Raw genomic sequence first — 27653 nt, 5'->3', positions numbered from 1 at the left:
AAAAAAGTAAAAATAGAATTACTATATGATCCAGCAATCCCACTACTGGGCATATACCCAGAGAAAACCATAATTCAAAAAGATACATGCACCCCAATGTTCATTGCAGCACTATTTACAATAGCCAGGTCATGGAAGCAACCTAAATGCACATCAACATACGAATGGATAAAGAAGATGTGGTACATATATAAAATGGGATATTACTCAACCATAAAAATGAACGAAATTGGGTCATCTGTTGAGATGTGGATGGATCTAGAGACTGTCATACAGAGTGAAGTAAGTCAGAAAGAGGAAAACAAATATCGTATATTAACACATGAATGTGGAACCTAGAAAAATGGTACAGATGAATCAGCTTGCAAGGCAGAAGTTGAGACACAGATGTAGAGAACAAACGTATGGACACCAAGGGGGGGAAAGCCGTGGTGGGGTGGGGATGGTGGTGTGCTGAACTGGGCGATTGGGATTGACATGTATACACTGATGTGTATAAAATTGATGACTAATAAGAATCTGCTGTATAAAAAAATAAATAAAATAAAATTCAAAAATTCAAAAAAAAAAATCTCCTCTTAAACTAATCAGATGAAGAAAATTATTTACCAAAGTAGAAATTTTTTTTCACTGAAATCCAAATACTCACAGGTTTTAAATGGATGACAGAACTATTAGACATCACTGTGTGGTCTCCCTCCATCATGTCTAGCTCACTCTTGTCATCCGAGGCATCTGGAAGACTGTTAACACTACTGCTTTGGCTACTGGCACTGATGGACATACTGGGAATAGACTGATTACTTCCAACACTATTCACTGTTCCTGTCCGTCCAACACCATGATCTTGTTCCTAAGGAAAAAGAGCATTAGGTTCAAATATCTGTATCTCTTTCGATTTCTTGAATATAAGCACCAAGCACACTGCTTGGCACACAGTCTTTAGAAAGTCAGAGGCCTATCATGAGACATTCCCTTTATTTGGTGAGACCAGGAAGTTAACCAACTGCTAATAGAAAAATAAACAAATAAAAATGACCAACAGGTAAATAACAAAAAGCAAACCAACTGTGTGAAAAAGGCAGTTTACCAGTTTTGGGTTATTTCCAAAGTACAGCATTTTCTCTAAATTGTTTGACACTTTTTGAAATCCATTTTTACCAGACATCTCATGGGGTATATACAGAGATTCTGCTCATTTCTCAATGATTCCCATGGTTAAAAGAAGCCCTAACCATGGGAATTCCATGTCAGTCCAGTGGTTAGGACTCTGTGCTTCCAAAAAACAAAAAACAAGCCCTAACCTTTAAAAAAAAAAATCCTAGAAACAACTCCTTTTAGTTGTTATTTTTTTGTTGAAGCCTTTTGAAGTGTATTTTTCTTTCTACTTAAAATATAGTCTCTAGCCTATCCTTCTAGCACCAAATAATTTAATTCCTATTTTTCTGTAAATTAAAAATTATGTATTACATATATATGTAGTCACAATCACAAGAATGTTTTTCTGAAGTAACCAGGCAAGCCATGGTATCTGGGTACCAACATTACAATAGTCTTACCATACCAAAATTCTATAAGGTATGCAGAATTTAATAAATATGGACACATGGTATATATAGAGGAACTTTTCTTTTATCTCTAGCCTAACAGAGATGCTGTTATAGATTAAACTACATTAGAATCTTATTAATTTCACAACTTTACTTTACCACAACTTTATTTCATATATCTAAAATAACCCAAAACAATTTTCGAAAGACTATCAAAAGAACTAAAAAACAAAACAAAAATACCCAAAACTGTAGGTTAAGAAAATCTTGCATTTTATAGTTCATTAATTATGTAGCACTATTAAAAAGAAAAGTAACTAACTGCTGCTCCTAGTTTCAGAATGCAAAGTGATCTCTCTCACTGGACAACAGAAAAAACAAATCAAAGCTCTGGAATTCTGACAGAAGCAAAGAAGAAAACTGAAAATATTTACAGTAAAAAAGATAGCTTTATATGTATATTTCCATGTGAGAAAGTTCTGTAACATATCCATTGCAAATTTATATTTCCATTCTCCTTAAAAGGCAACAGGGAAAGAACTTGACCTTAAGAGTGACAGCTATTTGAATTTGAACCCATATGGCTCTACGTACAGTGAGTTAACCACTGACCCTTGCTTTTACTCATTTGTAAAATGAGTATTTTAGAACTGCGTAGATGGAATGAAAGTATGCAGAACTGAAAAGAAGTGTCCCTGGAAGAATGCTTGGTAACTTTCTAATGACTTGTGAGTGAGTACTGTCAACTTCCAGAGTCTATAGTTTCAAATACTTTCAAAAGCATGTCCCACACAATTGGACAATCAGGCAAAAAAAAGAGTTCAGTGGCCAAGAAATTTGAGAGGGACTAGATTAAACAAAGTTGAACTGGTTTCTTTAATACAAGACTTCTCAGAGCTTTACTATGTATGCCAATGTGCACTATGAAGGGACTGGATTTAAAGAACACAAAACCCTTTTTTCCCACCTGGGATCTTACGGGACCAGTGTTAAGAAAACACAACCTGAGAACCACTGATGTAAGAGATTCGTGATGTAAAAGACAAGTTGCATAAGTAAAGAAGCCAATGAAGAGAGCTCAATATTTGCATCATTTCTAAATTATTACCTCTTCTTCTTCCTGTGCTTCTACTGCTGGTCCATTATGTGCCTCCTGGAAAAGGAGTTTCTTCATCTTTCGATACTGCAGATTGTCCAGCTCCCTTACTGCATCCTTTGTCCTCTGAATAAGATCTATTAACACTGTTTCAGGGCGCTCCCGAAGAACAAACATGTGCTGGATAAGAGAATGTAAAAGTCAAGTTGAAATCTGTATATTTTTCAATTAGTACAAATGTACCCCTTCTTAGACCCTAGAGATACTATCCTGAATAATCATGATAGATAATGCATAAAATCTATAGCTATTGAATTCTATTACATTTCTGACATCTTATACTTACAAAATTGTCATTTACATATATTCACTCTCTGCCTACAGAACTACCCCTGTACATTTTATAAAAACTTTGCACATCATACTTTTGTTGGTCAACTGAAAATGCAGAGTTGAAATGATAAAAGGGTTTAATTAAACACTAAGAAGTAAGTCCAATTAGAGCCCTAAACAAAGGCTAAAGGTTTACATATTCTTATAACTGTTGATTTCACAGAAAAGGCACGTCAGTTCTGAGTTTTATTAGGTTTCAACAGAAATGCATTTACTGATGGTGAATTACGTAATATAAACCCGGATATTACGGGTTTCTTTATATGTTGCATAAACAGTACTCTTCATAAAACACTACCAGTTGATTAAAAGCCATTATATTATTAGTGATTTTTACCACTAACGTTTAATAAAGCTTAACGTTATCAAATAAATAAAAGTAGAAAGAACAATTCCAACTTGAGAATATCACTGCTACATTTTGATACCTTTCTTTTCAGAAATTTTCTATGTATAGACTTTTGTTTTGTAGATACAGTTAGTATATAGATTGCAGAAAGATACCTTCTGTCCTTGAGTTCATGAGATACCCTTGAATTTTTGTAACACTTTTACGTTCTTTGTTAGCCAAATTTATTTCTTCTCTATGCAGAGTCCTAACTATATCATATTTGATTCTACTTTCACTATCATAAGTATTGTTATTTCAAACTCATAAACATGATGCCTACAGAATATTTCATCAAATCTTTATGCCAAAATTATTTAACCATTACCTTAATTCTGGATAGTTATTTCCAACTTTTAATTCTGAGATAAATAGCTTCATACATTAAAAAAAACCTTTTTTCTATTAATTTTTTTCTTTATGATGGATTGTGAAAGAAATGTCATTAGGCCAAAGGGAAAGAAGCACTTGATAGATATTTCCTATCGTTTCCAGTAAGGCTGTGTCAATACACACTACGGACCAGGTAAATGAATACTATATACAGACTTGGGACCTAATCACCAAATACCAAATACCTAGGCCTGGTGGGTTGTCTTATACCCAAAGAGCTTCTTTCACCTATATTAGACAAGTGTAAGAAGCAAATCACATTCTTCCTTTTTCCTGAGCCTTAGTTTGGTATGTACCACTATTTACAATATTCAGTCTTCTTACCCAAAAATAATATATCTTAGAAATATTTCTAAGTTTGACAGTTTTCTACATATAGATCTTGCTTATTTTTCACTAACATAATTCCTAGCTTTACTAAACCTTTTGTTGCTATTGTGAGTACCAATTTATTCAAGCTTTCATTTCTGACAGTATGAGTGAGCTTACTGCCTAAAATTCCCCAAGCATTACTGAAACTTTATACTGCTCTTCTACATGTTGAAGTTGCAAATAATACTATCGAATATATATAAGATCCTTCCAATTTCTTTGTATCTTTAATTGATGTGCGTTGGTGAAAATAAACTGAATCCCTTTGAAATTCTAAAACATTCATATAAAAATAGGCTACTTAAATTTTAGAGTGAAAAATCAACAAGATTTCTTAGGGTCACAAAGAGAATCAAATCTACTTACTATTGCTTTATGTAGATGTTTTAAGAATTATATTAAGTTCAACAATACTATTACTGCTATTAATAAGATAGTCAACTGCCAAATGAAATAAATAAATTTTTGAGAACAGGAAGCATATACCAATCATTTATTTAAATTAGGCAATGAAAGTTAGTGAAAACTGAATAGAATTTACATGATTTAAAAAATATTTTCATTGCTAAGTTAGAAAAATGTATTTCCAAAAAAGATAAATGATATCCATTTTAACAGTTTCTTTTAAAATCTCTTTTCTCCCACAATATTTATGTAAATATATTACATGTCATTTCTTTCTTTCATATTATTTTAATACAGGACAGGAAAATACATAAAGTATGGTAGATATAAAAATTAGATCTAAAGTTAAACTATGCTTTACCAACTTTGAAATATGATATTGTTCCACATGAATTAAAATTTGTAATTATAACTCATGAATATATTATTGCACATATAAAAATTTAGCCATTTGGTACTATTTTGGATATTTAACTATATCCAAAATAACTATCCAGACACAGTAAAAGCAATTAATCAATTTTCAAAAAATAAATGAAAAAATTTAGGATCTAAGAAGAGTCTCAAGAGAGAACAGTATACAAAATTAGCATTTTAATTAAAAACTAGTAGAGAATACTTAATACTGATTCAGAATCGAAGAAAAATAAAACACATTCTTAAATAATTTCTTAGGGGTAGAAAACAGTATAATTGAACTGACCTTTAAAAGTTCCTCTGATGTAGGGCGATCTTGAGGAATTTTCTGGAGGCAAGAATCTACAAAGTTGCGAAAATAATCAGACCTATTGTAAAGGAAAGTATCAAGTGAACATATTGCTATTTCCTTTAAAAACACATCCACAAAACAAGGCATGTGCCTATTGATAGGAGGGGGGATGGAAAAGAAATGATAAAAAAAGGAGATACTATTTACATTTCATATATATCTATGAAAAGTTATCTAAAGCAACCAATGAATCTTCACCATTTTCCAAAGATAAATTTGCACAGATTATTTTAAAATCCTGCTCCCACATTTAAAATACCATAACTCATTCTATATTGAGGGAAAATTAGAAAAGCCAATATTTTCCTTTTGGCATTCAAATCTAAGATAACTTTATTTTTTTTTCCTTTCTATAAGCCATCTTTCTTTCTTCTTTGCCCCTTGGATCATCTTCTGTATAGCGTGATTCAGAATATCACTCCATTTGCTTTGAAGGGAGCATTTTGTATACCTAAGTATTTGGTGTCCTAGAGCAAATGGATAAAACTTCCATTAAATCCAGAAAACCAATTGAGATATTTTTTAAAAACATCAGAAGTCTGTAACACATTATTATTATATAGTGTTACTGATGAGAGTTCAATGAGTAAGCCAGTAATAATTTCTCCATCGATGTTTGTCTCAATATTCAAATAAGACCTTAAGTTCCTTATAAGCAAAAAAGGAACTCTTTTTTGAATCCCCAACATATCAAACACAGTGTGAAGACAGTCTGTGTTCAATATATTTATTACTTATATGTACCATAATACTAAAGTCTGAGCCAAAAGATTCCTTCTATGTATATCTATAAAAGTACTAAGAACTATGAATGTGTGTTAATTAATCCTTAAAAAATAAAGTATTGCTAACTTATGCATCTACCTTTTTTAAAATATTTATTAAATATGCTACATATACCCCTGGAATTTTTCAAATGCTAGATACACCTGAGGAATTAATTTCCCCGTAAAATCTTCTATCTCTGATAAAAATCCTGGTTTTCTAAAACTGTCAATCAGTTCTCCATAAACTTTTTTACATGAATGAATGTAATTTTATCACATCAAGGAAGCACTAGAAGAAAACAAAACATTAAGCAGTCTGAATAACAAATGTCATAATAACAATTAGAATGATTCCAAAGTTATGAATTATCTGGAAATTCTGATAAATCAAACCACTTTACCTATGTCTTATACTATATAAATTATAAACCATTCTCCAACTGAACTTCACTACAGGTTGTGGCAATCTATATTTTAGTTATAAAATATTATGTTTAAATCATGCTATTTATTATATAATCAGGGTTATGTATGTTCCTAAAGTTCAAAAAACTAAATATAATTTTTTTGTGAAAAGCAAATACTTTTTTGCTTCTGTGTGGCATCATCTATCCTTTGTTTCTGAACTAAGTTATATATATGCTAAGAAGGCAGACATAATAAAGGATAAACATGATAGAACCTATTTTAATATCTTTGCAGGTAATACATTTTACCTAACTGAAATGAAATCACTTTGATAACATTATGAAAAAGCATTTAATTTATACAATGTCGAGTAATATATCTCTTAGCAATACTCACCATTCATTAGACTGTAGTGTAGGGGATTCATTTTGGGCTATGTGATATAAGGCACTCATTGCATTCATATTAAATAAAGGAGGCTTCCTTTCCGCTGTAAAAGAAAGAAAACTTTCCTGTTAAAATATGTGCCTGTTATACAGGGACACACAATTATTGTTAAAGTTTTTTTGTTTTTGTTTTTGTTTTAAATAATTTTAAACTTAGCAAAAAAAATTTCAAGTAGAGTTCAAAGAACTTTTTCAAGTGAGTCAATGTACAGTAAATTGCTGCCATGATGCCCCACCATTCCTAAATACTTCAGTGTATATTTCCTGAAACATATTCTCATAATACTAAAAAACCATAACACATCCATTAAACTGACCATTAATACTAATACATGACTATCATCTAAATCCTCAAACCCCATTCAAGTTTCAATCAAGTGTCCAAATAATGTCCTCTGTAGCAAAAGTGTCCTTTGGTCATTTGCATCCTTCAAGGAAACTATTTTATCTAACTTGTTAAATTTATTAACAAAGTTGTTCATAGTATTTCCTTATAATTCATTCATTCATTCATTCATTCCTTCCTTCCTTCCTCCTTCCCTCCCTTCCTCCCTCCCTCCTTTCTTTTCTTTATTTTTTGGCTGCGTTGGGTCTTAGTTGCGTCACGGGGTGGGGGGCGGGTCTTCGTTAAAGCGTGAGGGATCTTTCATTGCGGCACGGGCTCTTTGTTGTGGTGTGCAGGCTTCTCTCTAGTTGTGGCATTTGGGTTTTCTCTCTCTAGTTGTGGTGTGCGGGGGCTCTGCAGTTGGTGGCACGCGGCCTCTCTCATTGAGGTGTGTGAGCTCAGTAGTTGTCGCGCATGGGTTTTAGTTGCCCCCACGGCATGTGGGATCATCGAACACGCATCCCCTGCACTGGAAGGCGGATTCTTTACCACTGGACCACCAGGGAAGTCCCTATAATTTTTTTAATACCTGTAAAATCTGTAGTGATGTCACCTCTTATTCCTGATATTGTGTCTTCTCTCTTCTTTTCCTGATCAATTTGGCTAGCGGTTTATCAATTTTATTAATTTTCTCAAAGAACTAGTTTTTGGTTTCATTGATTTTCTCTACTGCTTCTCTGCTTTCTATTTAACTGATTTCTGCTTTGATATTTTATTCTCTTTCTTCTGCTTATTTTGGGTTGAATTTCCTCTTCTTTTTCCAGTCTCTTAAGGTGAGTTGAAGTCATGACCTTGATAATTTTGAAGTATAAAAGACTCTTGAATATCCCTCAATTTGGGTTGGTCCTAATAATTAAATTTGGGTTATACAACTTTGGCAGGAATATCACAGAAGTAAACGTTATATTTTTCTAATTTATTCTATGAGATGATGTATGATTACAAATGGTTCCATTATTGATGGTGTTCACTTTGATCACTTACGGTGGTGTCTACCAGGCTTCTTCACAGTAGTTTCTCTTTTTGTCTTTGTAATTAATAAGTATTTTGTGAGAAGGTACTTATATAAATATCCTGTTTTTTATAAAACTTTCATTTTATTCTTTAATTTATTGTATGGACTTGTATATTTCTATTTATTTAATAAGTTATAACGTGCTATTATCATTTATTTTGATGTTCAAACTGCCTCACATTTGAGCAGTAAGAACCTTTTTATGATGGCTTCTATTTTTTTCACATGGCCCCATCACTCCTTGATCCTTCCTTGCTTTCTGGCACACTAAGATGTTCCAGGAGCATCTTGTACTTTCCCTACTCCAAGGAACTATGGCAATAGATGTACTCACTGCTACTGAGGTGTCACTGTTCTTAGATCCTCTCAGTGGATAGAGTTAGGGAACACATACATGCACATTAAACATCTATATTTGTTTATTGAAAACTGAGTTCACCATAATATCACAAATCCAATCCAATACCATAGTATTTATTCCAGCTTATCCTCTTTCCATGATTTGTAATACCCCTCTCTGACAATGAAAAACCTCACTCTCATTATCTTTAATATATTTTCTTATTTGATAAATTTCCCCTGTATGTAACCAGCTGATTTTTGTGTATGATATAAGATAGTGGTCCATTTTCTTTTCTTTTCTTTTTTTGGCCATGCCATGCGGCTTGCAGGATCTTATTTCCCCGACCAGGAAATTGAACCCGTGCCATGGCAGTGAAAGTGCCGAGTCCTAACCACTGGACCCACCAGGGAATTCCTGATACTGGTCCATTTTCACTCTTTGCATGTGGTTTTCCAGTTTTCCCAACACCATTTACTGAAGACACTGTCCTTTCCCCATAGTCTATACTTGACTTGTTGCTGTAAATTAATTAACCATATATGCATGGGTTTATTTCTGGGCTCTCTATCCTGTTCCATTGATCTATGTGTTTGTCTTATGCCAATATCATACTGTTTTGATTACCAAAGTTTTCTAATATAGTTCAAAACAGAAGTATGATGCCTCCAGCTTTCTTCTTCTTTCCCAAGATTGCTTTTGCTATTCAGGGTCTTCTGTGGTTCCATACAAAGCTTAGGACTGTTCGTTTTATTTCTGTGAAAAACGTCATTGGAATTTTGATGGAGATGGCACCGAATCTGTAGATTGCATTGGATAATATGGACATTTTAACAATATTCATTCTTCTAATCCATGAGCACGAAATATCTTCCCATTTATTTGTGTCCTTTTCAATTTCTCTCATCAAAGTCTTATAGTTTTCAGTTTACAGGTCTTTAACCTTCTCAGTTAAATTTATTCTTAGGTATTTTATTCTTTTTGATATGATTGTAAATGGGGTTGTTCTCTTAATTTCTCTTTCTTATAGTTTGTTATTAGTGTACAGAAATACAACTGATTTTTGTATACTGATTTTGTACCCTGCAACTTGACTGAACTTGTTTATTAGTTCTAACAGTTTGCTGGTGGAATCTTCAGGGTTTTCTGTATATAATACCATGTCATCTTCAAATAGTGACAGTTTTACTTCTTCCTTTCTGATTTGGATGTCTTTTATTTCTTCTTCTTGCCTATCTGGATTTCCAATACTATGTTGAATAAAAGTGGCAAGAGTGGGCATCCTTTTCTTGTTCCCGATCTCAGAGGAAAATATCTTAGCTTTTCACTGTTGAGTATGATGTCAGCTTTGAGCTTGCCATATATGGTCTTTATTATGTTGAGGTATGTTCCCTCTATACCCACTTTGTTGAGAATTTTTATCATAAATGGATGCTGAATTCCGTCAAAAGCTTTTTCTGCATCTACTGAGATCATCATATGATTTTTATCCTTCATTTTGTTAATGTGATGTACCACACTGATTGATTTGTGCATTTTGAACCATCCTTGCATCCTTGGAATAAATACCACTTGATCATGGTGTATGATCCTTTTACTGTATTGTTGAATACTGTTTGCTACTACTTTGTTGAGGATTTTTGCATCTATGTTCATCAGGAATATTGGCCTGTAATTTTCTTTTCTTATAGTGTCCTTGTCTGGTTTTGGTATCAGGGTAATGCTGACCTTGTAAAATAAGTTTGGTAGTGTTTCCTCCTCTTCTGTTTTTTGGAAGAGTTTGAGAATGACTGGTATTAATTCTTCTTTAAATGTTTGGTAGAATTCACCAGTGAAGCCATTGGGTCCTGGACTTCTGTTTGTTGGGAGGTTTTTGGTTACTGATTCAATCTCCTTACTAGTAATCAGTCTGTTTAGATTTTCTGTTTCTTCATGATTCAGTCTTGGTACGTTGTATATATTTCCAGGAATTTATCCATTTCTGTTAGGTTGCTCAATTTGTTGATGTATAACTACTGTTCATAGTAGTTTCTTGTGATTCTTTAGTATTTCTGTGTTATCAGAGATAATGTCTCCTTCATCTCTTATTTTATTTGAGTTCTCTTTCTTTTATGAAAAGTCTATCTAAAGATTTGTCTATTTTGTTTATCTTTTTAAAAAACACAGCTCTTAGTTTCACTGTTCTTTTCTATTGTCTTTTTAGTCTCTATTTCACTTATTTCTGCTCTAATCTTTATTTCCTTCCTTCTACTAACTTAGGGCTTAGCTTGTTCTTTTACTAATTCCTTGAGGTGTAAAGTTAGGTTGTTTATTTGAGATTGTTCTTGTTTCTTAAAGTAGGCATTTATCACTATGAGCTTCCCTCTTAGAACTGCCTTTTTTTTATCATTCAAAAAAATTTTTATTGGAGTATAGTTGATTTACAATGTTGTGTTAGTTTGAAGTGTAGAGCAAAGTGAATTTGTTATACATATACGTATATCCACTCTCTCTCGTTTTTTTTTTTTTAGATTCTTTTCCCATATAGGCCATTGCAGATTATTGAGTAGAGTTCCTTATGCTATACAGCAGGTTCTCATTAGCTAACTAGAACTGCTTTTGCTGCATCCCATGTTTGTTTGGGTTTTTTTTTTGAAATCCCATTTATTACTTTGATTTTCCATTGTCCCTTAGTTTTTTTGGGGGGGGCTGCATCAGGTCTTAGTTGCAGCATGTGGGATCTTCGTTGCAGCGCACGGGCATCTCTCTAGTTGCGGCGGTGTGCGGGCTTCTCTCTAGTTGTGGCGTGCGGGTTTTCTCTCTCTAGTTGTGGTGTGTGGGCTCCAGAGCGTGTGGGCTCTGTAGTTTGCAGCACACGGGCTCTTTCATTGAGGCACGTGAGCTCAGTAGTTGTGGTGTGAGGGCTTAGTTGCCCTGAGGCATGTGGAATCTTAGTTCCCTGACCAGGGATCTAACTGGCATCCCCTGCAACTGGAAGGAGGGTTCTTCACCACTGGACCACCAGGGAAGTCCCTGCTGCATCCCATATGTTTTAGTATGTTGTATTTCTATTTTCATTTGTCGAGATATTTTTTGATTTCTTCTTTGACCCACTGAGTGCTCAGTACCATCTTGTTTACTCTCCATATATCTGTGAATATTCCAGTTTTCTCCTTATAATTGATTTCAAGTTTCATACGACTGTGGTTGGAAAGGAAGTTTGATGTGATTTTAATAATTTAAAAAAAAAATTTTTTTTTTTAAATTTTTTGGCTGCGTTGGGTCTTCATTGCTGCGTGTGGGCTTTTCTCTCTAGTTGCGGCGAGCGGGGGCTACTCTTCATTGTGGTGTGCGGGCTTCTCACTGCGGTGGCTTCTCTTGTTGCGGAGCACAGGCTCTAGGCGCACGGGCTTCAGCAGTTGTGGCAGGCGGGCTCAGTAGTTGTGGCTCATGGGCTCTAGAACACAGGCTCAGTAGTTGTGGCGCATGGGCTTAGTTGCTCCGCAGCATGTGGGATCTTCCTGCCCAGGGATCTTACCCACGTCCCCTGCACTGGAAAGTGGATTCTTTACCACTGGACCACCAAGGAAGTCCCAGGTATTTTCATTTGTCTTGAGATATTTTTTGATTTTTTCTTTGACCCATGAGTGTTCAGTACTGTTTTGTTTAATCTCCATATATCTGTGAATGTTCCAGTTTTCTTCTTATTTCAAGTTTCATACGATTGTGGTTGGGAAAGAAGTTTGATGTGATTTTAATCTTCTTAAATTTATTAAGACTTGTTTTGTGGCCTAACAGAAGATCTATCCTGGAGAACCTTCCCTGTGCACTTAAGAAATATGTGTATTCTGTTGCTTTGAGATGAAATGTTCTGTGTGTGTCTGTTAAGTCCATTTGGTTTAATGTGTCATTTAAGGCCAATGTTGCATATTGACTTTTTGTCTGTCATCTAGTCACTGATGAACACGGGGTATTAAAGTCCCCTACTATAATTGTATTGCTGTCGATTTCTCCCTTTAGGTCTGTTTATATTGTTTTATATATTTAGGTGATCTTATGTTGGGTGCATAAATATTTACAAAAGGTATATCCTCTTGCTGAACTGACTTCTTTAATCATTATGTAATGCCCTTCTTTGTCTTTTATTACAGTCTTTGTTTTAAAGTCTATTTTGTCTGATAAAACTATAGCTACCCTAGCTTTCTTTTGGTTTCCATTTATATGGAATATCTTTTTCCATTCCTCACTTTCAGTCTCTATGTGTCCTTATATCTGAAGTGACTCTCTTGTAGGCAACATACACATGGGTTTTGTTTTTTTATCCATTTAGTCATCCCATTTCTTTTGATTGGAGAATTCAGTTCACTTACAATTAAAGTAATTATTGATAAATATATGTACTCATTGCCATTTTGTTAATCGGTTTCTGGCTGTTTTGTAATTCCTTTGTTCCTTTCTTCTTCTCTCACTCTCTTACTTTGTGAATTGATGACTATCTTTAGTGTTACGTTTGGATTCCTTTCTCTATATCTTTTGTGTATCTACTATAGGTTTTGCTTTGTGATTGATACGAAGCTTACAAAATATATAAAACAACATATTTATAATAGTCTATTTTAAGTTGATAACAACTTAAGTTTTAAAAAAGCTCTACATTTTTACTCCCCACCCCCATGTTTTATCTTTCGTTTGTTGGTTTTGATTTATGGGTTTTTTTGGTAGAAATTAGAACTTTATTATAAACATTTCCAGAATATAAACTGATTTTGTATCAAGACTTTTTGAAATGTTTAAAACTGTATGTAACTTAAGCTTATTATAATGTATGTCATTTTCCACTTTCCAATCTAGAAAATATACTGCAAGTTAGATCTAATGAAGGGAAAAAAAGAATCAATCTAAACTGCTTCACAGAGAAAACTAATGAATATAAAAACACCCACCCCAAACTAACACCCAATCAAGAAACAGATTCTATAAAGCCTATTAATCCTCCAATTTAAAATAAATGACCTCCCAAGGGAAAAATACTTCCACCATCACAGCAATTTGATGAATAAAAGCAGAGCCACCCTCATTAAGGGAAATTACATTATGTATAAGAAAAATGTAGTGATGATTTTAGAAGAGAGGAAAAGTAATTTCCATTTTGGAGAGCAAGCACACTAAATGTCTTCTGTTCACTTAGCCTTTGTACCTGTTCACATGAAAAGAGCGATATGAACATGGACATCATAAAACCAAGCTCCTTAACTATTTTTTCAGTTTAACCTCAGGAGAACCAATGCAAGAGCTTCAAAATCCAAGGACAGACTGGTCCCAAAGCATCTCCTCTTCTGTCCTTTCTTTCCCTTGTTCCTTTTTCTCTTTTCTACACTTATGTTCCTCTTTCTTAGAGGCTACACCTCAGCTTTTTTTCTCCTTTCGGTTCTTAAGCTTTTCTGTACTGACTCTGACTGTTTCCACCTCTGTTTTGTTTCTTTGGATGCTCTTGTGTTTGTCTAAATCTATTTCCTCATAAGCTTTCTTCCTCTTATGCTTGGGCCACTCCTCCTCTGGTTTTTCCCAGCCTTCCTCTGGGTGTCTTTTTCTCTTCTGATGTATCTGTTTATAACTAGCTTGATGGGCACTGGTACTGTTTTCTGAGGAGAGGTGTCTGTAAACTCCAGATTTTACACTGTATGAGCTACAGTTTTACTCTTGTTGACTGAAGTTCAGGGATACTGGTTTTCCTGAGAAACAGTCCCTGGTGAATTGACAGTAGTTCAGGGAGTCCAGTCTCAGCCTGCTGTCATGACCTGGTAGTCACTGAGGTAACTGCTTCTCCACTGCTTGTGAAATATTGCATGGTCTTCAGTAGGTCTGGACGGGTTCATAAGGGAGTCTTTGATCAAACATTCTACACCTGGGTCTAGAATCAACCTCTTCTTTGTATCCACAGGTTTCCAAATAATCCTCTCTCATCTTTCTGAAACAAGTTTTTGGCTCTAAGCCTCTGGTTTTCTGCACTTTGATATAATCTTCAAGTTCATCTTGAAAAGAGTCAGATGTCTTCTTTGAATCCTTCATTAGGTTGACAAGGGATTCTGCTTATCAGGTTGAGAACTTGGTGGAGAAATTTGATCATATTCACCCATTAATTGCTTCAGTTTTTTAGCATGAACTTTCCCCAAACAGTGAGACTGTGCAACAACTGAGGAGCTAAAAACCATGATGCAGAGATTAAAAAATCTATTTTTGTCCAATACTTCACTCCCATTCACCTCATAATGTGAAATCCATTGTGATTCAAATTATGGCACTATTCCTTACAAGCCTTTTACAAAAGGTATCTGTAAAAAGTTCATTCTTTGCTCACTCAATGTGGTATCTTCTCTGAGGCCGGGGTGGCCGTCTACAACTACCGTCCCCCTCCCCGCCAACGCCAGCTGGTGGATAGGCCGAGGTGGAGGAGGCAGAGAGGCAGGGACAACCGCTGCCTCTGCCGCCACTGAGCAAGCGTGGTGGGAGCAGGAGGCGGAGACCGGACTTCCTGAGAGGAAGTCGCCACCACCACCAGCGGCTGACTGGACAGCACCACCGCACCGCCGCCATAGCTGCAAGGTGCGCCACTGATTTATGTTTTTGATGTCACAATTTACATCTTTCTATCCTGTGTATCCATTAACAAATTACTGTAGTTATATTTATTTTGATTTATTTTCCTTTTACTCCTTTTACAGTTCTGAAATTTTACATCCTCAATATATACTTTTATAATCAGAAAAAAGTGGTAAATTTATTTTTATAAACACGACTGTACAATCATTCCTGAAAACAACAAACTAGGGATCTTTTCCATCAGATTAACTGTAATCAAACAGATAAACTCACCTATGAAAAATCCTGCACTTTAAGATTTCTTGGTCATAAGACATAACCAAGCTACGAGAAAATAGTTTGCTTTAATTCACTATCTTTAACTATTTTAAAGTAAAAGCATGTAACAGATTTAGTTCCCAAGACTACAAATCTAATTTGCATGCCTATAGACCTGTACTGTCTAACAGGGTACCCCCTAGCCACATATGACTATTTATATGTAAACTTATTTAAATGAAATACAATTTTAAGGGACTTCCCTGGTGGTCCAGTGGTTAAGACTCGGTGCTCCCAATGCAGGGGGCCAGGGTTTGATCCCTGGTCAGGGAACTAGTTTCCGCATGCCAGAACTAAGAGATACTGCATGCTACAACTAAAGATACCGCATGCCACAACTAAAGATTCTGCGTGCCGCAACGAAGATCCCGCACGCGGAAACAAGGATCCTGCATGCCACAACTAAGACCCAGCACAACCAAATAAATAAATAAATATTAAAAGAAAAATACAATTTTAAGCTCAGTTCCTCAGTTACATTAGCCACATTTCAAGTGCTCAAAAGGCATGCAGACACAGAACATTTCTACCAATGCAGACAGTTTTATTTGTTTGTGCTCCTCTAGACCTTTCCCTTGGAACCCAAAGCAGGCTTAAAATATAGTTCCTGAACTTAGAACAACTTCATAATTCAAAACATTTGTAAGTAAAAATTTTAAAAGTGATTATGAAAGACTATTTATAAAAGTTGAAGATGCCTAATGTATGCCTAAAACGCTAAGAATTTCTTTAAGACATCTCACCCATTTGAAATTATCCAAAGGCAGTCACATCTTCTGAAGTTGCTTTATTATAAGCATAAAAACTCTCACTGTGAAGTAATTCTATCTTATGAACTATAATAAAAAGAAGCTAGAAAAGTCTGGAAAAAAGAGACCATTTCACAGAAACTGCAGAGTTTAGAGAGATTTCTTTCTGAGCAGTACAATTAGCCAATGAATACTTTCTAATCAGATAAACATTAAAATATATCATTGATATCTAACAGGACCATTAATGCAATTTCGCTATCACCAAGGCGCACATATATGCATCAGCCAGCATAAGAGTGTAAAAATAACCCATGGGCAGAATATATTAACCAGCTTTTTTACATTTATACCCAGGTTTCTTAAGGAAGTAATTAGGATCTACCAGTAGGAAGAAGAATCAAGAGAAAAAGAATTTAAGACACTTAAAAGATACTTTCAAATGGAAGAAACATTTTGCAAACCTCAAACTGAGATGAAGAGATCAGAGGAGAATGGCATTATGGTAATCGCCAAATCTCTGTTTACTGCTGTTATCAAACTTTAAAATAAATATGATTTGTCAAAATTACACATGGATTTTTACTTTAATGTGTTGTTTTCAATCCTTGGTCACTCCTAGAATGGTTCAATTAAATACTCTTATTTTTAAATAAAGTTTAATGGAATGTTCTTATAAGAAGGAAAAAAAGAAAAGGATATTGGGCTTGTGGGGGGAAGCCTGCGGAATCAAGAGCAAGAAGATGGCCATCATCTTCAGTTACAGTGACAGTTCAATTACCCACCTGGCTCACTTACATTGGGAATGTTAGTAAAGTTATGGTGGTCCGCTGCTTTAAGCATAGTTCCATTTATGGGCAACAGAATAAAATGTGTGCATAAAATCAAACTACTACAGTATGTATGCAGCCTGACAGCTAATTCTCAAATCTAACGCAAAGTAATAAGTATCCTAGGTAAAGGTAAGTAACTCATAAATGCTTTAGAGACCATCTATAGATGGTAAATCTAGTAATCACATATATATTCCAAGTGTTTAACAAATACTCATTAATAATAAGACACAGATACCTCAAACTTAATTAATACTATAGTGGAAATTATTTTAGACCTAATATAACAGAGCAAATACAACATACCTAAGCTAATATATATAAAAATTACCAGATAACCAAAATGAAAACTATGTAATAAACATACTGCTCCCCTTAGTAACCAACATAAAAAATAAAAAGCTGTAATTTGGTATAGAAATTGAGGTAAAACTTTGATCAAAATTTACTACATAGTAATAAAGAACATGCTTACCTAGTTCAATACACGTTATACCAAGAGACCATACATCTACTTTTCCATCATACTGTCCTTCATCCATGGCTAAAATTACTTCTGGGGCCATCCTAAAAAATAAAATGTCATTTAAATTAAAGTTAAAAAAAAGTATGCTATTCTTTTAAAATGTAATGACTATCTATATGGAGAACACCTGGTGTGAATTCCAGGCACTATATCTGGACATTAAGAATTTTTATAATATGAAATAAATGTATTACAGGTTGTGAGGTAAATATTTACCTTTGCATATATAGTGTGACTCATTCTCACCATGTGTCATGATCATGTAACAGCATCCTAAAGGAAGGATGCCCTAGAGCAGGACTGTATTCTGCATCTGTTCAAGTCTGCAAATTCTAATACTGTATAGCCTTTAGGCCAGTGATTCTCAAACATTTTGGTCTCAGGATCCCATCTAATTTTTGCTTGAAAGATGGAATTTTACCAATGGCATTGAATACCATCAGTTGTTTCCCTTGAAATGACAAACTCACTCCATTTATTTCAGAAAGTACCTATCACAATATCCAACGCTGAATAACCATAGCTTGTCAGTCTTTCTTTCAAATTAGAATAGTGTCCCATGACAAAAGTGGCTAGGGCAGCTCACAACTAAAACAATCACAAAATTATCAACTTTATAACCAACCAACAACAGGTGTCTTGGTGATAAAATGAAATGCAGGACTTCCCTGGCAGTCCAGTGATTAAGACTCCACGCTTCCATTCATTGCAGGGGGTGTGGCAGGTTTGATCCCTGGTTGGGGAGATCCCACATGCCACTCAGCACAGCCAAAAAAACACAAAAAACAAAACAAAACCCCCCCAAAAAAGCCTACAAAAAATGAAACACTAATTCATGTCTTCAACTAGAGTCCGTGGTTCTTGATGATACTTTACCTTATACTTCATATGTATTTGGTATTAAGCACAGATAGGTACTTAGAACAGTTGCTGACTGCTTCAATAAGATTATTACCAGGTATCCCTGTGTGTGTGTTTGTGTGTGTGTGCACACGTGCATTTGTGTAAAGACATATAAATATGAACCTAGTTCCTGTGCTCCAAATACACTATATACAAATTAACCAATATGTTTACTTTATTATAAACTTTCAATTGTCAATGTGTTCTTTAAGATGCTGAAGGAAGTTTGAGAAATTATCAAGTTAAGAAAAGTTAAGCAAGTAATCTGTTTTTTTATTGCAGAACTTTCGAGGGCCTTTTTAGTATCTAATATTCATCATTAATATCTAAAGAGGGGAAGCACTGAGAAATATTATTCGCTCACAGAACCCTTTTTTATGGGGGGGACTCTATCTAAACTAGGGTTTTACATAGAAATTTTTGGTCATCTAGAGCAGTGGTCTTCAAATTTTTAATTCATTTATTTACCTTCAATGAATTTATAAAAACTATGTATCCCTTGCACACTTTTGAGTTGATATGTAAATTTTATAAATTTAATAGTTGCAAAGGATATAATGCATAGTGTATGTACGTATATTGTGTATGTGCTTTAAAGATATTAAAAACTTGGAGTTGCAGAATTAGTTCATTCAATTTATTAAAAACACTGCCCTATAATCTAGTTAGCAAAATCAGTCTTCATGGTCTTATCAGTCAAATCAAAATCACCTTCTACCAGAAAAAAGTCTGAATTCAACGCAAATAACATGTTAATGTGTCCCCACAACAACCATGTCAGTTATGAATTCTACACTAGAAGAAAAGAAGAGAAGGAAGATAACTGGGGAGAAAGAAAAAGCAAACGGTAAAAGGAACGGAAGGGAGATGACTGGAAAGGTACAAGGACTTGCCAAGAGTTTTGTCCTGACTCTTCAATATATCTGACAGATGCTACATCTTCTCAAATTGTTCCTCTGGTGTTGCTTTGAGGCTTTTACACCCCAGAGCAATGCATCACTGTAATATTCAGGGTGGGTTAGAAGCCTTTCTTTTATGAGGCAGGAGAAGGGAGATTTGAAAGGCAGGTGAGAAAGATGATGTAGTGGGCCTAAGACACAGCTCTCAGCATACACAGAGAAAGAGGATACATTTGAAAGTTGAAGATCTGGAAAATTATTCCCTTCAAACTTGCTGACATGAATAACGAATTATTTATGGATAAAATTAGATGATGTCCAGAATGTTTCAAAATAACTGAGGGGAGAGGAAGAAAGGGAGAGGTGAGTGCATAGGGCAGGACTACCCATGGGGATAAAGTTGCTGGGCTGAATGAATGATATGTAGGGTTCATTATACTTTTGTCTAGTGTTATGTATATTTGAAATTCTCCATAATAACAAATAAAAACAAAAAACCCCAGAGAACTCCAAGTCCACTACCAGTCTTTAGGTACTCCTAGTCTGAAGATCAATGATATATAGTAAATATAAATCTAAAGAAAACACACACATTTCCACTTAGCATTTCTATCTTTTCCCCACTTGAATTTTTATTGAATGTTTCCACTCCCACACCCAATATATGATGCAGATAATCATAGGAAGGAAAATGTAGGGGGGACAAATTTTAAAAATGGGGGGTGTAAGGGGAGCACTCCCAATCTATATTTGAAACTAACTATAATGCTTAAAGTTAAAATGTCCAAAATAACATTATATTTTCAGGAAAAAGACATCTTAAAAACACACAACCACACACAATATCAATTATGAAGATCAAATCCAGATAAGATAATTCTTACCAATATGGCGTTCCCACAAAAGAATTGGCAGGAGATGCCATGGAAGCGGATCCAAAGTCAGCAAGTTTCACCTGGCCTGGCTCTGTCAGAAGGATATTTCCTGCTTTGATATCTCTGGGTTTAAGGAACACAGAAAATTACTTCTCTTTCCTTCACTGGGTTGTGTAAAAAAATGATAAAAATCAAATAAAAATTTGTAAAACAGAGAAGGAGAAATCAAAATAATTAAGTCCTAGGATAATCTCTCAATTGGGATGAGAATTAAGATCCAAATTAGAATACAAGAAATACAGAATTCATATATAGTAACAACTTTGTAAAAGAGAAGGCAAAATAGCAGTAAAAACAAGACAGAAAATCAGGTAATTAAAGTGTATTAGTCTACATTTGAGGTCCTGTTTATTGGTACAAATAATGGTTTTAAAAATTAAATTTAAATAGCGGACCACTCCTTCACAATTTTAAGATTTCTGAGTAACCTACTTAATGTAAAAAAAAAAAAAAAGAATTTCATGCCCCCAATTTTTAAAAAAGGATTATTCATATCATTTCCACCCTTAGGATATGAAATGAAAACAAACATATGGATAATGTAATATCCATGATCCCAGAAAATTATGGATATTTATAAAATGGGACTGTATGTCCAACGGACACCATAACGTACACTTAACCTTTCAAAAACAGAAAAACTAAGTTGCCAAGCACTTGTCAATTCTTACTATTGTAATGGACATAACACTAAATTAATCTGTTTTCCTTCCATTTGTTTTTTAAAAATGAAGAGGCACTTTAGGGAATTCCCTGGCAGCGCTTTTACTGCCTTGGGCCTGGGTTCAATCCCTGGTCAGGGAACTAAGATCCCACAAGCTGTGCAGTGCGAAGACCTTAGGTTATAATTCTAAATCTTCTATTCACTTACTTACTAGTATGTAAATTTCTCTTGGACCTTACAATCCTCATCTTAAAAAAGAAAAAATCATATTAACTCACAATTGACTCTACTATATAGTTTAACATGTATTGCCTGATTCACACATATAATAAAAAAATGCTAATTTCCTTCTAAAACAGGTAAAACCAATACCAATGCTAAAAATGCATTATAGAATGGCTTAATCTTACTCTTCATTATCAAGGATCATCAAGGATTAATACTCAGAGCGTAAAAAGTATTAACTATCTTCTATTTATCCATATCATGGAATCAATGGAATAAATCTGGCATTATCAGTTACCAGGAAGACAGAAGATCTAGGTTTACTTCTAGTCTAAATGCACCTGGCTTTGTAAACTTTGGGAAATTAGTCACAAATTGGGGCATCAGTTTCTTCACTGGTAAAATGAAAAAAGTAAGACTATATAATCCCTAATGTCTTTTCTATTCCCCAAATTAAATGATTCTACAATTAATTTCAATTAAATGTGCACAAATCTGTAAAGTGCACATACAGGCATACCTAAGAGATACTACAGGTTTGATTCCAGACTACCCTAACAAACAGAATACACAATAAAGCAAGTCATATGAATCTTTTGGTTTCTCAGTGCATATAAAAGTTATGTTTACACTATACTGTAGGCTACTAAGTGTGCAGTAGCATTATCTCTAAAAAAAAAATGTACATACCTTAATTTTAAAATATTTTACTGCTAATAAATGGCAAAACAATCATAATGGTAACATCAAAGATCAATGATCACAGATCACCATAACAAATAAAATGATGAAAAAGTTTGAAATACTGTGAGAATTACCAAAATGTGACAGTAACACAAAGTGAGCAAATGCTGTTGGAAAAACGGCACCTAGAGTCCTGCTTGACACAGGGTTGCCACAAACCTTAAATTTGTAAAAAACGAGGTATCTGTGAAGTGCAATAAAGCAAAGCATAACAAAATGAGGTACGCCTGAACTTCGGAAAATCCAGCAACATGTGTAGACAAAGATAAAAATTATCCTAAACAAAGAGATCAAGTGTACTAGTACGTACTTTTCAACATGGACAATCTAAAAAACCTGAGTTTATAAGAAATGGTTTTACTTGGCTATAACCAACAAAACTTTCAGGGTTAATAAGTTAATAATGTAACAAGCCATTTGCTTGTTAATATATAATAATTTTCAAAGTGCTTACCTATGGATCATGGTATGAGAATGTAAGTAGGCTAATCCCTGGAGAGCACCATGTGTAATTGCTGCTATTTCCACTTCTTGTAATGGCTTTTTGTGAACTTAAAATAAAAAAGTTATTTGAAAATATTTATTATAAAGAACATTTTTGTTTAAAAATACATACCTAATATATAGGGCAATTTTTAAAAACTAACATTTAGCAAGACGGGATTTCCTTCCAAAGATAATAAAATAATGCTATTGAACTTTATAACTAGTATACAGTTGTGCCTAGCTGTTAAAGTATATAGTCCACAGCCAATTTTCCTCTAAGTTAACAACATTAAGCAATTATTTGGTGATTACAAAAACAAAAGTAATAAAAGTTCTCCCTTTATTCTAATATCTTCATTCTGAACAAAAGGAACAGATTAAGCTGAATGACAAAGAATCCAAAAAAACTTAAGTCAAAATGAGAGAAAAATCACCTTTTTTATGCTAGTACGTAACATTTAATGAGGATAGTGCATACTACGCAGAGAATATAGAAAGGTTACGATTTTTATTCTTTCTGGAAAATTTGTACGTTATTTAAGAAACCTCTTATTGAATACTCATTTTATTTTGCTAATACTATTTTTTCTTAATGATTAAAGGAAACCTACCTTCTAGTAAATCTGAAGCAGATCCTAAACAATATTCCATTACAAGCTACATGGGAAGAAAAATTATATAAGCATTAAAATATATTATTAAAAAGATTCTACTTGAGATAAAATAAATTCATCAAGGAGATCAAGAAGACAGTTTGAAGTAAAACAAACCCTAGTCACCATTTACCTTAAAAAATGAGTATTTATGTATCTAGTAATTTATTAAGTTGCATATGTAAAGATAAGCTAATGATACATTAATCTTTTACAATACCAACATATAATCATTTGTATAAGATGTGTATTTCATATATAACTACTACTAAAATTATAAAGGAATATACATATTCTGTTACTATTAATCTATAGTACTAAAGCAATACTTTAGTAATTGCTAGGAAGCAAAAAACTGTCCTTTGGAACTATATATACAAAGCTTAGGTTACAGTTAAAGCAAACACAGAGCACCTTCTATGTCCCAGATATTATATATATATTAAAGCTAATTAAGGGACTTCCCTTAATTAGCAGTGGTGGTGCAGTGGTTGGGACTCCACGCTCCCAATGCAGGGGGCCCGGGTTCGATCCCTGGTCAGGGAACTAGATCCCACATGCATGCAGCAGCTAAGAGTTTGCATGCCACAACTAAGGAGCCTGCCAGCCACAACTGAGGAGCCCATGAGCCACAACTAAGGAGCCCACCTGCCAAAACTAAGACCCAGTGCCACCAAATAAATAAATATTAAAAAAAAAAAAACCTAATTTAATCCTCACAACCACCTTATGAGGTAGGCCCTATTACTATCCTTATTTTACAAATGGAGAAACATGAGAGACAGAGAGGTAATCTCCCCAATGTCACTGTTTTTTCTTTAACCACAGCCTTGTATTTAGGAGTACCGCCATCACCACCAAAATTAAACTGGATAAAAATGCACCAAACATTACAAATCTAGGTTTAGGATACTAAAATGATAATTAGCTGTGACTTATTAATTATGCAAAATAAGGGATCATTCCCATTTAAAGAAAATTTAGCCTCTCTCTTAAAAGATACAGTTATGCCCACAATGCTACGGTATTACTACCGTGTCACCTCAGCGGTAACAACGGGGCAAAATTAATCACCACTTCTTATAACAAAGTGTCTCAATTCTCTAGCGTTAGTATTATTCAGCCAAGGAATCATAATCAGTTCAAATTTCACCAGGACTCATCAGGACTTCACCAAGATCTTTGTAGTTAAATAGATTACAATATGTTTATGTCAAAGATAGGCTAGATTTCATCCTCAAGTAACAGGATTGCTTTCACAATGTTTGATAAACCATTTGAAGAATGATACTACTAAAAGATGTCAGAGAACATTTTACCATGTACCATGTAATATATTATTAAAAAGATTCTACTTGAGATAAAATAAATTCACCAAGGAGATCAAGGAGAGTGTTTGAAGTAAAACAAACCCTAGTCACCATTTACCTTAAAAAATGAGTACAAAAAATGTACATAAATGTCAGCTAAATCTCTGCAGTAAACTCGCAAAACATACATTCCCTCTCCTGCCTAGGAGTTCTAGGAAAAGCTGCTCTCCCTCTCAGAATGAACTAACATTTCAAGGCGTTTCTGCATGGGATTACACAACCATTTTGAGACATTCTTGAAATAATTAACTCTAAACAGAAACCAACTAAAATTACAGCAAGGGGGAAGCATATACCTACCCATGCTGTGTGCTCACGTAAATAGCAGCCTTTGTATTCTATACTGTTGGGATGTTTTATTCTTTGTAGAAACTTGACTTCCTTAATAATATCCTGCCATTTCTATGGGGAGAAAAAAAACGAATGAAGGAAAAAATTATGAACAGGTGCTTTTCCTGAGAAAGTTATATAAGAAAAAAAGTAATCAGATTAAGAAGGGTTATTGAGAACATTAAACTTCATTTGTAATATGTAAATATCAAAATAATAAATTAAAAAGTTATGTTCATATAGTTTATAACTCAATTACATAATTTATAAAATTATTTCATTCATGGTAGGACAAATTTTAGTTTGGTAAAACTTATCATCAATGAGTCTTATTAAAATTTTACAACCACACACCAAACATGCCGATGAAAACTATATACCATATTTAGTGATTTTTCTTCAAAAGTTCATCCTCCCTTCTTATTTGCAGCTTTTTGATGTATAATTTACATACCATAAAGTTCATCTATTGTGTTTTTGGCTTATGTGTTCTACCAAACGTTAAGGTTTTGTTTGCTTTTTAAATTCAAACGAAGATTTAAACCCGTAAGTGCACACTTCCTAAAATAAAATGCTAGAGAACAATTAGTTATTATATGGGAAAGTTCACAGAAAAAAAAAAACAGTATGAAAACATTTCCCTACATATTTTACTAAGAGCATTCCTCAATGACACCTACCAGGAAATACAGATAAACCTTCAGCCATAAGCTACTCCATGACAACCTTAGACACTTAGGCCATGTCCTAAACATAGTTACTCTTAAGAAGCAACCAGAGAACTCTAAAAATACTGGTTACCGTGTCTACACCCAGAGACTCTAGAGGCTTAGCAGCTGTGGGGTGAGAATGAGGAATCTATTTTTTGTTCTTGTTTTAGTTTTTTCAACCTTTACCACTGACTTGGGCCATATTTCTAAAAGCAGGGAAACTGGCATAATAGGAAACTTTAAAAAATGTTTTGTACTAGAATGTAAGATCCATATATCACCGATGTTATTTCACAAGCCCTCAACAAAATACAGCAAAATATGTTCACAGTGTTTTATACAAAATGTATAAGATATAAGATGTTAAACTCAGAAAATGTTTCATGGCCCCCTGCATTTTTCAATGTAAAAAAATTTCATGAAAGACGTTAATATTAGCTGTGAAAAGATGATGCCCTAAATGAAACTTTTTGTTCTAGGTGTGACTAATCGAACAGACACAGTACAAGTTTGCCTATGAAAGCTAGCTCTGAAGTTGTGCTACAGAATAGAATATAAATGAGAGTAATCCTGTAAGAAACTGAGTTTTTTAGGTATCAAAATGATGGAACAGTGATATAATCATAACAGTGTTATCATATTCATAGTATGATCGTTACAAAAACAAGATTTATCATAAAATAAAGAGATTCCAAAAAAGTAGAAAACCAAAGTCTTTAAAAATTAAAGACTGATCCAGCAATTCCAACTCTGGGCATACACCTAAAGTACTGAGACTAAGGACTCAATAACCAAGAGACAGTAGGAACCTAAGCATCCACTGACAGATGAATGGATGGATAAATAAAATGTAGTGTTTTACACACACACACACACACACAGAGGAATATTAGCCTTAAAAAGGATGGAAATTCTGACACATACCACAACATGGATGAACTCTGAGGACATTATGTAAAGTGAAATAAGCCAGTCACAAAAGGACAAATACTGCATGATTTCACTTACATGAGATACTTAAAGTAGTCAAATTCATAAAGACAGAAAATAGAGGAGTGATATCCAAGGGCTGAGGGGAGGAGGGAGTGGGGAGTTATTGTTTAATGGGTAAAGAATTGCAGTTTTTCAAGATGAAAAGAGTTCTGGAGATGAATGGTGGTGATGGATGCAAAACAATGTGAATGTCCTTAAAGCCACTGAAGTACATACTTGAAAATGGTTATGATGGTAAATTTGTTATGTGTATTTTACCACAATTAAAAATAATTACATTGAAAAATTAAAGACTGACAGATCCTAGTTTTTAACAGTAGACTATATTTCATAAAATAAATTTATGCAATTAAACAAAATAAATATACTAAAAAAAACTACTCACAATATTAGTGAACTAAAGTATACTCAGTGTAGTATCAATAATTGTATTTAAAAAAATTTTTCAGACTAGATATATATTGTCTGCTGATTAAAGTTTGCTTAAATCAGCCCTTAATGTCTGAATCATTAAAAAAATTACATCCAATATAATTTACTGTTAAATGCATCTTATTCTAGTTTACTCTTTTAGAAACTGATAAGCCTTCTATGATAAAGATAAAGTAATATATTACACCACAGTTAAAAAATTAAAAGCAGGGGGACAGGTGGGCTTTTGGAATGCCAGTAATATGCTGTTTATGGCTCTAGGTACAAGTTAAACGGGTACACTCAGTTTGTGAAAGAAAATACACTGAGATATATTCTTAATATTCGTATACTTTTAGGTATGCTACACTTTTTTGAAAAAATTCCCAGCTACCCTCAATTAAAAACAGTATGTCTTTTTCTAACATGTCAAGAAGAATATAAATATTTCACCTACCTCAGTGGACTGCTTTCCACTATAAGACATTTTCTTGATAGCCACCACTTCATTGGTGCGCACATCTCGTGCCTAAAAAAACAAAGAAAGAACTATTGTAAAAATTAACAGATTAAATCTGGGCAATAATTTATTTGAGAA

At 34.0% G+C, this 27653-nt stretch overlaps 1 protein-coding gene and 1 pseudogene across 4 annotated transcripts in view; both read right to left on the bottom strand.

Annotated features, from left to right (window-relative positions):
* Window positions 1-27653, bottom strand: part of TAOK1 (TAO kinase 1) — a 166159-nt gene that overhangs the window by 47874 nt on the left and 90632 nt on the right. For 3 of the 4 annotated variants that reach the window (XM_068531225.1, XM_068531223.1, XM_068531222.1), the window contains 10 exons: window positions 27513-27584; window positions 24912-25013; window positions 23200-23245; window positions 22557-22653; window positions 20419-20532; window positions 17682-17773; window positions 6938-7031; window positions 5301-5382; window positions 2659-2826; window positions 650-853 (listed from right to left, as the gene is read on the bottom strand). In XM_068531225.1, coding sequence (XP_068387326.1) covers window positions 650-853; window positions 2659-2826; window positions 5301-5382; window positions 6938-7031; window positions 17682-17773; window positions 20419-20532; window positions 22557-22653; window positions 23200-23245; window positions 24912-25013; window positions 27513-27584 — 1071 coding nt within the window. Of the gene's footprint in view, window positions 1-649; window positions 854-2658; window positions 2827-5300; window positions 5383-6937; window positions 7032-17681; window positions 17774-20418; window positions 20533-22556; window positions 22654-23199; window positions 23246-24911; window positions 25014-27512; window positions 27585-27653 lie in introns of those variants that run through there. The other variant, XM_068531226.1, reaches the window with a different exon arrangement.
* LOC137755280 (lysine-rich coiled-coil protein 1-like) lies at window positions 13984-15011 on the bottom strand (annotated as a pseudogene).

Source organism: Eschrichtius robustus, chromosome 20, assembly GCF_028021215.1.
Source record: "Eschrichtius robustus isolate mEscRob2 chromosome 20, mEscRob2.pri, whole genome shotgun sequence".
Lineage (NCBI taxonomy): Eukaryota > Metazoa > Chordata > Mammalia > Artiodactyla > Eschrichtiidae > Eschrichtius > Eschrichtius robustus.
Note: the sequence above shows the minus strand (reverse complement) of the source record. Positions and strands in the feature narration are given on the sequence as shown.